Consider the following 15,156-nt stretch of genomic DNA (forward strand, 5'->3'; position numbering starts at 1 on the left):
ACGCGCTGTTGACAATGAATGTGCTATCAATGCCATTTGTTTTTTAAGTGCCGTCAACTGAAACACACCTCGCTTACATATTTTTCTTCTCCACTCAGTCTTAGGAATATAAACACTGCATCCATGAATCTTGACAAACGCTGCATCCATGAATCTTGACATAGGAACCAGTATTGCGCTGGTCGCGGCTTGCACGGAAGAAAGAGAATTGGAAGGCTGTGCAAAAAAAAATCGCGTCACGGGATTTCATTTTCCTACAATCTCGTAAATCCTAAATGCTGCTGTGTGCTCATTTCATAACACGTTTCTAGAACGCGCGAGTTCTTGAAGCTTGCTTCTATCGGAATGAGAAAAGAAAAGGCTGTGGAGTTTGATAATAATGCATCCGGTTTCGTATAGGCACTTAGAAGCTAACATATTTGTGAGACAGCGAACTCTTCTATTTTAATATTTATCCTATTACGTCCTTCTGGCGTTGCGTTCGGTGATGTGTTTTTCATATTCCGTACCTTGTTTAATGAAAACTTCGTTAAGGGTCTAATTTGAGTTACCGAAGGCTAGTTCAAATAAAGAAAGCTGTATTTTCTCCCCACTTTTCCTTCAATTGCTTACACGCCGGGGGATCGGTGGCCGAGTGGGCTGAAGCGCACACCCAGCTTGACGCGCGTGGAGCGAAAGCTCGCGCTGCCGAACCCAGGGATCCTGGGTTCGAGCACCACCCCTGCCCGTTTCGATCTGGATGAGCATCGTACCAGCGTGCGGTCGTGTATCACTACTGCGTGGTGCACGTTAAAGACCCCAGGCTAGCGGTTGTACTGCACTGGCTAAATTGCTCATCTACAGTGTAAACCAGTGTCGCCCCTACTGGCAGACCAACCTTAAGCTGTATAAATCACTCAAACGTCCAATTTGACTTTGACTTTTTTGCTTACACGCCGAGGTGGCGGGATAGTTAGCGAGTTCTACTTGTAAGTGGGTTTGTAAGGAGGTCGCGGATTTTACAGCTACTGCGTCGGACCCAATTAGATGAAGTCCGAATGCGTAAACGTCTGTGAGGTAACCTTTGAGTGCACATAAAGAAACCATTCCTGGTAGAAATCCCTGAGCCTTACACTACGATGTATCCCGTTTCGTATGTGCTGATTTCAGATGTTTTATTTGTAATTTATTTTGATGTTGCAATTAGTCATTTATAATTTCCGAACCGGTTCGCGAACCGGTTCAGCACCCCAAACCGGTTCGCGAACCGGTTCGCGGATCGAATTAATCGAACCGGAACTGAACCGGAACAAAATAAATTTACCTGAACCTGAACCGTAACCGAACCCGTATTTTTTTCGGTTCGACACACTGCTATAAAGATATCTATAATACTATTTTTATGACGCATGATATTTGCTATTAGTCTTTGAAAACAGTAAAAGATTAATAAATTGTCTAAGAATTTGTAAGGTCACGTGACGTATTAACTTCAAAACAACAACAAAATATAACCTCTTTATTTTTATATCCTATATTACGTACATTATTACGTACATAAAAACAATTTATATCCTTATATTATAAGTCACGTGAACTTTTGCGTGGATGGAGCCTTATTTCCTCCCGATTTAGCTACGTCCCTGCGCGTGGATGTAGCCTCAACCATGAGGTAATGGCCGGCTGCAAGTCGGCAAGTCAGAGTGGAAAGGCTGGAAAGGTTGCCGGCATCTATAAGCAATGGCGGCAACCAGACAACTAGCAAGCCAGTTGTCTGGTTGCTGCCGTTGCTAATAGATGGCAGTAGCTGTCCAGAGCTTTGTGTCGAGATTTGTTAGCCCACGACCACAATGCTGGGGAAACTAGCCCTTAACAGTTCCACTGTAAAAACAAACCAGTGTCGGCACAGGCCAGGAAAGTGGATTGGAGGTCTTATCTTAAAGGCCGACGTACACTTCTCGCTTTCCACTTTTGCCTGCCCCCTCTTTCCCTATATCCTCTCCACCATTTACCTTGCCCCAAGTTGCCTCCCCTCGTGGCTTAGGGGAGGACAGCGCTATGGGGGTTATCTTCCCTGCAGAAAACCGAGGTTGTACGTCGGCCTTTAAGGTAACAGCGCAAGATCAATCACACAACACGACACACAGAAGAACAAACACGTGCGCTTTACCTTAAGATATGAATCACCAACTCGCCCAAGTTTGCATTTTTTCACTGATTGAAGAGCTCGCACAAGAACAAACGCACTTTGCTAGGACCGCACAGGGCAGCGCCATATTGGGAATACGTTGGAGCGCGACTGCTGCCTCGCGACTCGGCTCTGAAATCAGGCTTGGGAGTTTCGGCACTCTGGGAACACGCAGTGACTCTAGGTGCAACGATGTGGCTGACGACCCAGCCAGGGCACACGACAGTGTGCGGAGATTCTGCTGTAAGAGTAAAGGCTCTGCTGCGTTCTCAATCGAGTCAGACAGGACGTGGTGAAACTCGGCGCATGGTTTTGCTCACCTGGCTTTTTCAGGTGGCTGCTGAGGTCAAGGTGCTCGGGGAAACGCAGGGAGGATTTGATCTTCTTCTTGCAGCCTGTGGCACGGTCGAAGACGAAGCGCAGCAGCTGAAGATTGAGGACCGGCGGGAGGCGCTGCAACTGAATGCGCCGGACCGCATTGCGCATGCCCCCGCACACCTCGCAGTGGTACTGGTTGCTGCCTTCCAGTCGCTCCTCCTGCGTACGCAGGCGGGACTCGTAAGTAGGGTCCCTTGTTTTCAGAGCCTATTTTAGCGCTGAATGTGTTTCGTAAGTCGATTTTCTACAAGAAAATTGTCGCAAACGAGCATCATAATGTGCGCCAAAACAAGTGACAAGCCAGGAGTGTTATGGACGTCAGGGTCACACAAAAATTTACATATAAAGTTTGAGCCCTGGTGGGGCTCGAACCCAGGTCGGTGCAGTTGCAGTCGGATATTATAGCCATTGTGCTACCAGCACAACTGGTCTGGAAGAGTAAACTCTTTTATTTAAAAGCAAATGTGCCGGCAAGAGCGGCAGGTTTTGGATAATAAAATAAAATAAATAAAAATAAATGGAAAAATAAAATGATTAGGAAAATAAATAACAATGAAAAAATATATAATAAAAATAATTAAAAATCCAGCACAAACCACACACGGACTGTGATTTGTGGGAGACAGATTTTCTGCTCCCTGGTCTTTGTCAGACACATCGAGCCTGTATGATCTCCACTAAATTTGGGGAGGGGGGGGGGGGGGGTGTTTCTTGCAATTTAGTTTTTTCCAGAGATTTTGTTTCCTGGAGTCGGACAACTATTGGCGTTAATCGGGAAGCTTACGTTGAAGAAACCAGAACATAGGCGTTGGGGATTCCACAACCTCTGGAAAGCATATCTGTGACCCGAATACTGAAAGAATGTCTTGACAGAGATTAAAAAAAGATAAGGAGCGTGGTTCTTGAAGAAAGAACCAGCCTCCTGGACAGTTTGGTTACAGGCTGCATTTGGAGTCGGCACAAAATTACGCTGTAGATGAAGGCTCCTTTCCGTGAAGTGCGAGTATTTCTTTTTATAATGCAATTAAATGCAAAGGTGCAAGCGAGCTGGACAAGAATGATGAAAATAATCCCTGGAGAAGGGGAACAAGAGGTTTTCCTCCCATTTTGATGAAACCTGCTTGAGAGCTACTTTTCGAGGTTTAGTGGCATACTCTGAAGATGGGAAACCCCACTCGTATATACCTCCAAGTAAGCTCCCTGCATGTGTAATGCAATAGATTGATCTCACTTTGATGATTATAAGTCACAAAGGCCACTTCCCACAGATTTTAGAATACTGAATTATCTGATCTTGACATCCTTCTCAAACACTGAGCACATGCTACATGTATAGTTTAGTGTGCGCATTTGCCCTCACGACTTGATGCAGCATCGAATGTGTAGCGTGCAATGTGCGAGTGTAACGGAGCTGTTTTCTAAAATTGTACACCATAAAATCCCATACGAATGCCCTTTTCCAAGAGATTGCCCATCTCATTTCTTTGGCTAATCGTCCACGGGCTCAAGATTCCGAAACATCGCCCACCCCCGATTGCCGATGGATCAATCGCACGATCTGCGATATCGGCAAGTGTGAGAGGCAAGCTCGGAGCAGCTTTCCGCACGTTTATTGCACCATGGAACCAGAATTTGACATGTCTAGGAGCTGCGTGCGTAATATTGGTTCCTGTGACGTGTGAATTCGTAGCTGGCTTTTACGTGTTTATCGCACCATGAAACGTGCGAATCTGCTACATCCACAACCTGTGGTATCACTCCCGCGTGTCTGTTTCACCGTGGAATGCGAACTGCGATATCAGTTCCCGCACCTTGTGGTTTATAGCAGGTGATGCCGTGGTGTTTATCTATCATTTTTAATAAACCTTTTAGGGGCGAAGCTACTTAGGGTCTAGCCTTGTCCGTCCGGCGTCCATGCTCACATCGATCTCGCTGGTGCTCGTGCTCGTGAGCTCACATGCTCGTGTAAAGCAAAAAATAAAAAAAATGAAAAAAAAAAATGTTTGCGCAGTCGACAGGATTCGAACCTTAACCACTCGGCCACGACTGCGGGACGAGTAGGGGGCTCTGAGATGTGGTAGCAACTCAAGAGCTGGGGATGTCGTGGATGAAACGTTGCATGTAGCCGCTCAACATCTATACAGGAGAGGGCACTGTGGTCAAATGCGTATATAATCGCGTTAAACTTTGCATGCATTGGCTCAACGTTTATAGGCGAGAGGGCGCTGCGGTCAAATGCTCAAATGCGTATATAACCACGTTTCATACCACACATTCTCTTTCTGACAGGGATGAAAACGAACGAAAGGCTCGGCATGCTGCGGCTCAGCGTCTACGCAGACAAGCACCATCAGAGCTTCACCCCAATCAACATCATTCACCATGTGGAGATGCGGTCAATTTCTTTTTTTCGGTCTTATTCCCAGATATTTGTCCCAATTTATCTCTTCGAAATGGGTGGGCATTCGTACAAGATCTTACAGTAATGACGTTTTGCCAAAACGGTTTTATACATATATTCTGTTCTAAGTGCTGACACTGCTTTTTATATGATTTGCCTGTACTGACTATTAATGTGACAGCGTTAAGGAGCTCGTGTCGCAGAAAATCCGGCGCCAGCGTCAACATTGGTGTTGGCGTCAGCATCGGTGGGATCGGAAAATCCTGATTAGTCAAAAGGGTCATGATATCACAGCCAAACAACCTCGTGCGGGAATTTAAGCCAGCCCACAACACCCACATAGAATGCGACTTCACACCTGGAATGTAAGTGATTAAAACATGACATGTAATGCGAAATAAAGGTCGCTGCATGTCTCAAATGATTTCACTTTATGAAGTACTGTAAAATACCGGGCAAGCGCCCACTCAAACTTTGGAGATAATCACAAAAAAATGGGGGATGAGCGCTTGTCCAATCATCAATTTTACATATAAATGTACTGTGCATATTTTCTCAGATCTTACAAATTTGAGAATGGGCGCTTAATGTGGAATGGGCGGATGCGCGGTATTCTACGATAATTCATTTGCCTTAAAGAAAAAATATGAAGAATTTTAGCAAAGGCGCTTGTTCCCTCTTTTTCCCGACCTCGGGCCTGGTAGATAAAAGCGATGAAGAGTGCAAGGGTGTGATTTAAGCTCGGTCAGCATAATCGCTAGGATTTTTGAAGCTCCCAGAGATGCCGTACCTCTCGAGCACGTAAAACAATCCTTCGAATCAACCGGTCCCAGAGACTTGGAATTACCGCAAATTTTTTCCCCGTAGACCCGTACGTGTAGTTGCCGGGGCCGCACCTCCGCTTCGAACTAACCAAAAAATTTTATTCAAACTGCTTCAAACTACCGAGGCTCAACGGTAGAAGACAAATGAACCGGAGTTGTAAGTCGGCATCCTTTGCTCGTCTCCCCAACGCGTCTTCATCCTTTTGTGCTGCCGCTTCCTACTACAAATCACCGACTCCCTCCAGCCTCTGTCTTAACAGATGTCCGGAAAAACTGCGCGCTCGATAAACGGTACGGTGCCCACAAGGGTGTCTCTGTTTGGCGCGTCTATTGCGTTCTAAAACAAGGTTTCCCAATTTCCACCCGACGATGTTACAAAAGCATCGTGTCATCGCTGCTCGGGGCCCCCGGTGGCATTGCGTCGGCAGTGGCAGACGCAATAGGCACTCTGTTCTGCCGCAGGTTGCTCTCCAGCTTGACAGTCCACAAAAGCTTCGGCGGTCGGGAGTTGGAACACCGCGACGACGGCAACACCCCCCTCCCTCGTGCTTTTTCTTGCGAAACTTGGATGCCCCCGAATCGTGACGTCCGACAGCACGACGCTCCGGCTCTTGCGACGCTGTTCATTGTCACTCCGGGGTCGCCTTCGACGCGTGGGCCAAATGGGACGCCGAACGCATAGGCTGGAGGCACGTTACCCTAATTAATGAATAAACTCACCTGAAGAAACTCACTGAGTGCCTGCTCGAGAACCTTGTGGCCCTTGATGTTCAAGTCGAGCTCGTAGAATTCCGAGGCGCAGAGGGACTCCGTACTGCACTCCAGGCACCTAGGAGGGGGAGACACGTTGACGACAAACCCGTTTTCGAAAGCCCGCCGAGCAACGTTGGCAGTCGTTGTTCCTCGGCGTTACAACAGGAGGGAAGCAAACTGACTTAGAAAACCGAAGGGACGAGTCATACTTTTGATTTTTAGTTTCTAGGCTAGGTGGCGCAAGCTGCCGCCCAATATGACGGGTACAGCTGTAGCATTGTCCATCCATCCATTTGTTCGGCACAAAACGCGCGATCGGATCCGAGCCCTCGCCGGACGCCGGCGCAGTACTCCTTTTCGCTACGAGCCAAGCTGAGTTCGAGCCGGACGATGTCGCGGCCCCCATGTCCGACAGGCGCTCGGAGCACGTGCCCAAATGATGGCAGAAACGGATAATTGGCGCATCGGCTTTCCCAAAATGTGTTCCGCAAATTCCGAAGTTGGTTATACAGACGCGTAGCTTCAAGATTTCACTGTACAGAGCGCTAGTGTTCGGCACCTTGTGGGAGTCAAGGGTGCAGGGGTCAGAACTGACATAAGCCTAGCATCATCTGGAAACATTTTACATCAAGAAAAAAGCTCAAAGGAGAGAATTATTTCAAGAGATTTGTGCAGATTACCGAATTTAAGAATCCGAATGCGAGTGCTGCATCAGAAGCACCCAGACTGACGAGGAATGCTTTGAGTAAGGTGATGTGTCACTGTGATCTAGATGCATCACATTCCGAGTTGCCTTCTATTGCGTCTCAAAACAAGGATGGCGTGCCGCCCTCTTTGAGGCAGGTTATATCATGTCTCCGATATTTCGGATAATGGTGTCACAAATATGAATAAGATCTATTTAGTTGAAAAAGGGGGAGCCTGAGGCTGTAAAGCCCCGCCCCGTGCTTAGAACTCTCAATGGCTGGAGAGATGACCGACGTGTGAATTATCGGTTGCAAAATTGTATCTCCATGCCGTAATAATATTTCAGTCTACAATTTTTCGATGTCTGAGAAACAAATAAATTATAATCTAGATAGAGTCATAATTGTTTTCAAAAGTATCCCAAGATTGCCTTTTCCGCATTGGTGTGAAAAAATAACAAACATGTGTGCCGGCGTCTGCGGGGTCTTCATCAAGTGCAGTCCGTCGAGCTTGTCTATTGTTATGAGCGCGAGTTGTTTTGCCTTCACCGAGGTGTTTAGATGATGATCTCCTCGACCAACACGGTTTGCAAGAAACAACTGTCGCAAGTATGCACCTTCGAAAGCGCTGTGTGGGTGCATGTTTTCGTAGTGGTAGAGGCCAAAGTCTAGCATCCCACATCAACTACGTTGCTTGATCTCGCTTGATTTGTTCGTTTGCACGTGTAGATGCTAAATGAAGATGTTGGTTCCTGAAAAAGCAGCCGCTACTCTGTAAATTGTGCAACTGTCGTGATTGCAAGCATGGTTTCAATACCGAGAAGATACCTAAACAGGTTAGAATCTGTGAGCCATTTGGTTGGAGGCAAGTGGGAGTTTGGCTCGCATCAAGTTTGTGTAGGCATGTTTCCGTCATTTTGCCTCGAAAGGCAAAGAGCTCTAAAGTTTTGCAGTGCATCTGGCCTGCCAAAGCAAATATTTTTATGTCATGTTTTAATTGTGCGTCATGGTGCTCTCCCACCTTGCTCAAAGATGTAATGTGAGAGAAAAAAAAAAAAATAACAAGAACAGTAAAGCTAGGACTGCATATTTATTTTGCTGATTTTCTTAGTTCTCTCGGTTGCTTATTACCGCACATCGACACATGCTCACAGGCGCTTGTTTTGAACCGTGGCTCGGACATGATGGAATGCTAGAACGCCACTTTTATCGTCGCATCTTGCGAGTGTTGCAGTTTTTGCACGGGGGCAGAATAGCAGACAGACGATGGTGAAAACAGATGTTGACGTGCAGCTTTCATGTTCACGTCTTGCAGGCATTGCAGACGACGATAGACGGTAGTGAAATAGTAGACGATGCCAGAGGCTGCCGCATGTCTCTTCGCACGACTAGCAGGCGGTGTCAGGTACCAGACGACCAACCAGACGCACTGGATGTCATGAAAGGGAAACACTAGGCTTCCGAGCCTGTTCGGCTGAGCAGCCAAGCCAATCCAGAAGTAATGAGCAGGACCACTAATCTGTGGATGGGGCTGAGGGCCGTGACCTCCCCCTTAATTGCCTCGAACAATGTAATTATTGTGCAATATTTAAATAAAAAAAAAAAGGTTTTATAAAACTTTTTTTCCTTTGTGTTTTTATTACTTTTTGAAAATGAACACAAAGAGTGACTTGTTTTAACAATGCACATTGGGTTGTTATTATTTTTCAGACATTGTATTTGAATTCAAACAAATGTGCCGGTCAGAGACGCACAGGATTGGTTTCCGCTGTAACGCCAGAAACTAAAACTACTCCCTCGGTTTCCGCGCGTAGGTATGTCTCGTAGACTGCGTAGCTACCTCCGCCCCCCGGGGGTTGGCTCTGGACATCGCTCAAACAAGTGGCAGCTGTCAATATCGCGATGACGTTATGGCCTCATAGAGGGCAGAGCCGCACTGCGCGTGTTGCTAGGATATGTTCACCCCTTCCCTTACGTCCCTTCCATTACCTTTCTCTCGAATGTCCAACCTGGCGATCCAGAAATCCCTGGGGATCGAGCCCAGGGATGATCCCAAAGACCTGCAGCACGAGCTTTCACTCCACGTGCCAGGAACTGAATATGTCTGAACCGATTATGTGTATAGGTCGGAACGTTTTCTCCAATTTTCTGTAGGAGCGTCTTATTAAAGGATGTGGCTTATATGCATTTTTTCTTCCATTTGTATGAACCTTAACTTAAACATTTCTTACAAAGGAGGGACGGCAGAGCGCCTGCCGGTGGCCTGCATTTCTGACGGTTCGAAGCCTGGCGGCAAAAGTCGCGGCTGCGGTGACTCCGCCGACGGTAAAAAGTGGTTCGACTTCCACAAAGCTGTGACTCATTTGCCAACTCTTTTCGTGAAAATTGCTGTTTGTATGGGGGGTGTGACTCATACAACGGTGTGACAGAAAATATGATAGTTAAGGACAAAATTAGAATATAAGCTTCGATCAGACGCACCACAAACAGCCGTAGATGGTTCAAAAATTATAATTAATCGCTTTTTCTGCCATCAATATTATACAGCCACACATCCCTCCATTCAGGCTCATCCATATCCTTTTTAAAGTAGTGCTCTTTTCCCTTTTTCCCGTTTCTAAGCTTGTTTTAGCAATATGATGGCCACAGAATAGAGCCGCCAAGTCCTCTGTTAGCATGCTATCGGAATAGAAAGTTTTAGTAAACTGCTCCCATAACTCCAATACTGTACATGATGCTCTGCCGGTGCCTTTGCGCAGCACCGTTTAGTTATCGGGGTGCAAAAAAGATCTACTAAAACTCCCTAATATCAAAAACAGTGCAGACGAAACCAGTAAAACAAATTTCGCTTAGTTCAAAGCCCGAAAAACATTGGGTATGGGGTGTGGTGCAAGCTCACTTGGTGACGTAGTTGTACTGCCCAGAGTACTGCTGCTGTACCACGCAGCGCACATTCTCCACTTCCTGGAAGGAGAGCCGGTTCTCCACCAGGGAGATGAACAACTTGCTGAATTCCTGGGCGTCCTGGGGTGGAACGGTTTGTGCAAACGCAAAATTACCTATATGCTTTGGAATTTATTCATGCCTAGTCAGGCATTCAGAGGGCATTATACAAAGAAAAAAGAAGGTCATACAAATCAGAAAAAGAAAAAGCAAACCTACCGTAAAATCGCGAAAGATAATCCACCCTTGTTTTTGACACGATTTGCCGTTTTTTTTTTTTTAAAAACACCAAAAGACAGCACGTTTCTAGTAATTGCAGGGCACTGGCCAATGGCTACCTTGGCAGAAATGCCGTTACTTAGCCTAGACGGGAGATCAGTGAATATTGCCAACTGGGAAGGAGAGTCGTCTTTGGTTCATTGTTCCTCCCTGCAGTTACAAGTTTTGCAGGTCACAAAATCTAAAATTAGCATTTTTTCAAATTTTCTAGATTGCACACCGAAAGTTAGCTTACTCCTTTTTGTCACCCCATTTGCTTTAGATTTTATCTCTAAATATTACGGTAAATAACTAAAAAAAAAAAGATTAGCCTAACATGAAAACGAAATTGAGACGCCACACTCTAGGATTCATTGTAATTAGGGCTGTCGCCAACTTTTGTAGAACCAGAGGCTCGACGTCGACTCTTGAGGCTAGACTGGTTCGGCAAACTTTCAAACGTTTCGCAATACTTGACGAAGCTCAACTTTTAAACAGTGTCACCCAACTTCTTCACAAAAATATCAAATTAAAATTTTGATACTACACTAGATTGTTTTCCAATTTACACAATATAAAAGCAAACACAAACTAGTAACAATTTAGTTGGTTTGTCGTTTTTAGCTCATTTTCAATTTCCACGCATGCACACGCTGCTCGAATTTTCGTAAAACTTTTGTCGATATTTGCAGTAAAAGTTAGAAAAAGTCTAACCTGGTCATACTTGAACCTCGACACGTACACAACATCCCCAAATTGTAATCAAGAAAAGAAAAAAAAGACAACCTCTATCATAAGATATGAACTATAAACTTAAAGGAAACCATCCCCTTCATATGTTCTCAGTCATGAAAAAAATGTACAACAGCTAGGAGAACAGGAAAGGCTGGGCCTTTGGCGGCGTCGGTAATGTCAGAAACGGAGTTGGGATGGTCGGTCTAGCCAAGATCTTAATAGTCTCTTGTAATAGACTCTCGCAATGCCGAAGTGTTTGCAGGGATAGCCTGACAGCATTGAGCTGCACTCCTGGATATGACATTGGCATGAGGCTGAACTGATGATAATTAGGAGTTTATTGGCATAGCAGCAACAAGGGCTACAGTGCACCAAACTAAGCGTAATTGGGATATAATAACGAAAACTACTTCAAATCTACAAAGTAATGAATCATATATACATCAAGCTTGTTTCCAAAAGTCTAAAACACGGCTGAGCAGAACTAAAGGTTTATTGCCAAGCAAAAACGAGGGGTGAAATGGAAGGTGATTTTTAAAAAAATTCTCCGGGAAACATGCTTGACGTAGTGAATGATGAGACGAACAATGCCATAAAATGTGTAAAATGGTCAAAAGCTCACCACAATAGTCACATAGTGTAAAATCTTCATTGCGAAGCAGATATTGATGTGTCAATCAAGAGTGACCTATTCTTAGATGGCACAGGAAAACCTCCATGCGACATTTTCTGTTATAAGAGCTCTCCGAAATGCCTAGAGCGGGCTTGATAATGTGGATTTTGTTGTTGCTCTCTGTATCCCATTCCAGCTGATATGTGTGAAAAATAGATTTCCTCCAAAGAGGGGCTCACACACTTGCGACTTCTTAAGACGGAATGCCTTGAAACCCTTTATAGCTCTTATGACGACAGGACACACTGGCACCATCTTTTGGGTAGCAGTGGAACCTTGGCGGTCCCGCATAATTTATATTTCTCTAGTACATTATTCTTCCTTTCTTGGCTAGAAAAACTTTTGTAAACATTATAAACAACCATTTCTCATAGGTAGTACACACACTTGACCTCGGAAATCCCGCAAAACCTTCGCTCTTGTGAAATACAGTTCAACGGTCACCGGAATAGATGGCGCCGGTGTGCCCGTGTGTTCCCTCTTCCTAAGAAATGTTAAGAGGTTTCAAGGCACTCCGTTCTAAGAAGTCGCAAGTGTGTGAACGGGCCTTTAGCCATTGGATATTGTTGATGATGCTCGCACTGACACGGCCAATTTATCTGCCTTTTCATTGCCCACGATCCCAACGTAACTCGGCACCCAGCAAAACTTTGTCCCAACCGCATCGGAGGGCCCTGTTGATTTGAACTTCCAGATATTGTGCAAGGAGATTCTTTGTAGGCATCAGGGAGGACACAGCCAGTAAGGCACTTTGTCAATCAACAAACATAACAGCTTTCATTACACTGTTGTCGAATATATGTTCGATAACTAGTAAAATATCGTAGGGCTCTGCAGTGAATATGCTTGCCCTACAGTCAACTTGTATGGCTTTCCTTCATGAAGTAGAATGGAGAGCACATCCTACAAAAGATGACGATTTGGATCCATCTGTATGGAACTCCAAGTAGTCTGCATATTTCTGTTGCAGGGAGAGGAACATCTGCTGGAGGATTTGTAGTGAAATGACCGTCTTACTATATTTACCAAGTGACCAGCCACAGAAAATCGGCAGAGCATCCAATAGAGCAACTCTATCAGTGTTTTTAAGCAAGGCAACCTCATGAAGGGGGATATTAAAAGATTGGCAAGTACTCTGCACAAAAAAGCTTAATCGTCGAACAATGCTTGGCTTGTTTTCAAAAAGTTTCAAACTTCCGCAAGTTCGCAACTTTGCAATGCAAAATACTTTGTAAGCATAAGAGGCGCTGAGGTACTGCCTCCGTTTCTCAAGAAACATTTGATGCATGTCAGCATATGAACTCCTCACAAGAGACATGCGAAAAGGGGCTGTGACAAGTTGAAGTCCGAGGTGATGTATTGGATCCAGCACCTTAAAAGCAGATGGCCGTGCCGACCCATATACAACTTCACCATAGTCGAGGCGGGATAGAACTAAGGAGTTGTACAGTCGTAGGAGACAGCATTTATCAGACTCCAATGACATATTCGACAGCACCTTAAGTATGTTTGATGATGTCAAGCATTTTCGTTTCAACACCTTTAGATGAGGTGCAAAGGTAAGCTTCTTGTCAAATATCACACCTAAAAATGTGTGTTCTTGCTGGACCGATATTTCAATGTTATTAAGATGAAGGGAACGATCCAAGACAATCCCCAGCGCAACAAAAAAGGGATCCAGACTGTTTTTAGAGTGAAACTTTTAAGCGCCTGCTTCCGGGTTGAGCGGCATCGGCGTCAGGATAACAGCACATTGCGTTATAGGACGTTTTCCTGCTAAAGTTAGCAAGGAAATTTTCCTGCTAAATTTAGTGGGAAAAATTTTACGTGGGAAACTTTTTTTGCTAAATTTAGCGGGGGCATCATTTTTCTGCTAAATTTAGCAGGGAATGTTTCCGCTAAATTTAGCAGAAAATTTTCCACCTAAATTAGTAGCAGGGAAATTTCCCCACTAAATTTAGTGAAAAAATTTCCCCGCTAAATTTAACGGAAAAATTTTCCATATAACTTTAGCCCAGTGTTCCCGCCATGGAGAATAGAAGGGTAGGAGAGGGCATGACGTCAGCCGCGTAGCCTCCACAAGCCATGCTCCCTTGACGCCTCGCCTCTTTCGCATTTTCCTCCTTACTCTCACCACATCACGCGACCGTAGCTAGCCTTCGTCTAGCTATGGTGTACTAGAATACACCACAGCCTAGCCTTCGATCTGATAAAACCTACCGGACGGAGCGCGCACAAGCCTGCAAGGAATCCTCCTACAATCAACCATCCATCTCGCACGTGACATGTCACGCGCACCAATCGCCAGACAGATCTGTGGTCACGCTGGGCACAAAATCGCTTAAACTTTTTATGACTAGGCTTCACCAATATTGCAACGTGCCCCCTCCTAGTACTTCTAACCTCCTTGGTTCCCGCACTGCCACTTCGGTCTTTCCCTCGCCAAGCGGCGAAAATTCCCATTTTTTCCCACAACACAATTTTGGGGACAGAAGTCGTTCTTAAGATACGCATGACGCCAAGTATATTTAAATGCAACACCTCGCTATGTTTTTGTTTTGAAGAAGTTTTCACCGCACAAATTACGAAATGTAGAAGTTGACATTTGGCCAACTATTCTTCCCTCCCCATCTTTTCTACACTATACATTGGTTGAATAAACCAGGGGAAATAAATGAAGGTAAGAGGGCCATTAACTAAACTAAACTGAAATCCCCTGCTCGTTTTCGTGATGTGAAAGGGATCACACCCACTGTGCAATCCATGATGTATTGCACTGACAGAGGACGTGTGTAGTAGCTAGCAGTGAGGAAAGCACGCGAACAGGCAGTAGTGTACCGGCAGGCTTGCAGCACGCACATGATGTAAGTCGTGATGAGTTAGATTGGCTCTTCAAAACAGGAAACTGTCCGACTAGCTAGTGCCACTCCCTTTCTCTTGTTCGATGTAGATAATAAAATTATGAAATTTCGGTTTAGTTTGTTTATTAAAAAATATTTCACACGTTTTACATGTGTCTAAATACTGGTTTCCCTTTTTACCTAACTGTCATGCTTTTTCCCACAATATGGGAAATTTCCCACGATTTGCCAACACTGCTTTAGCAGGTTAAGTTTCCCCAATAAATTTAGCAAGGAAATTGACGTCACGTGACCTCAACACCAATTCAGTTTCCCCGCTAAATTTAGCGGGGAAAATGACGTCACGACTTCGTGCCACATCACCCCTGAACAAATTCAGCGGCAGGAGGAGAGGAGGAGGAAAGGAGGAAGAGGAGAGAAAAAGGCAGAGGAGGATGAGGAGGAGGGGAAGAGCAGGGGAGAGGAGGAGAAGGAGAG

The 15,156-nt window shown here is 45.2% G+C and overlaps 1 protein-coding gene across 2 annotated transcripts in view; it reads right to left on the reverse strand.

Moving 5' to 3' along the window:
* Positions 1-15,156, reverse strand: part of LOC8036804 (ubiquitin carboxyl-terminal hydrolase 48) — a 175,417-nt gene that overhangs the window by 135,162 nt on the left and 25,099 nt on the right. For both annotated transcript variants that reach the window (XM_040216159.3, XM_040216160.3), the window contains exons 7-9: positions 10,109-10,233; positions 6,491-6,599; positions 2,488-2,704 (exon numbers count right to left, since the gene is read on the reverse strand). In XM_040216159.3, coding sequence (XP_040072093.1) covers positions 2,488-2,704; positions 6,491-6,599; positions 10,109-10,233 — 451 coding nt within the window. The remainder of the gene's footprint in view (positions 1-2,487; positions 2,705-6,490; positions 6,600-10,108; positions 10,234-15,156) is intronic.

The sequence above is a fragment of the Ixodes scapularis genome, unplaced genomic scaffold (assembly GCF_016920785.2).
Source record: "Ixodes scapularis isolate PalLabHiFi unplaced genomic scaffold, ASM1692078v2 PGA_scaffold1__304_contigs__length_218370807, whole genome shotgun sequence".
In the NCBI taxonomy this organism is placed as follows: domain Eukaryota; kingdom Metazoa; phylum Arthropoda; class Arachnida; order Ixodida; family Ixodidae; genus Ixodes; species Ixodes scapularis.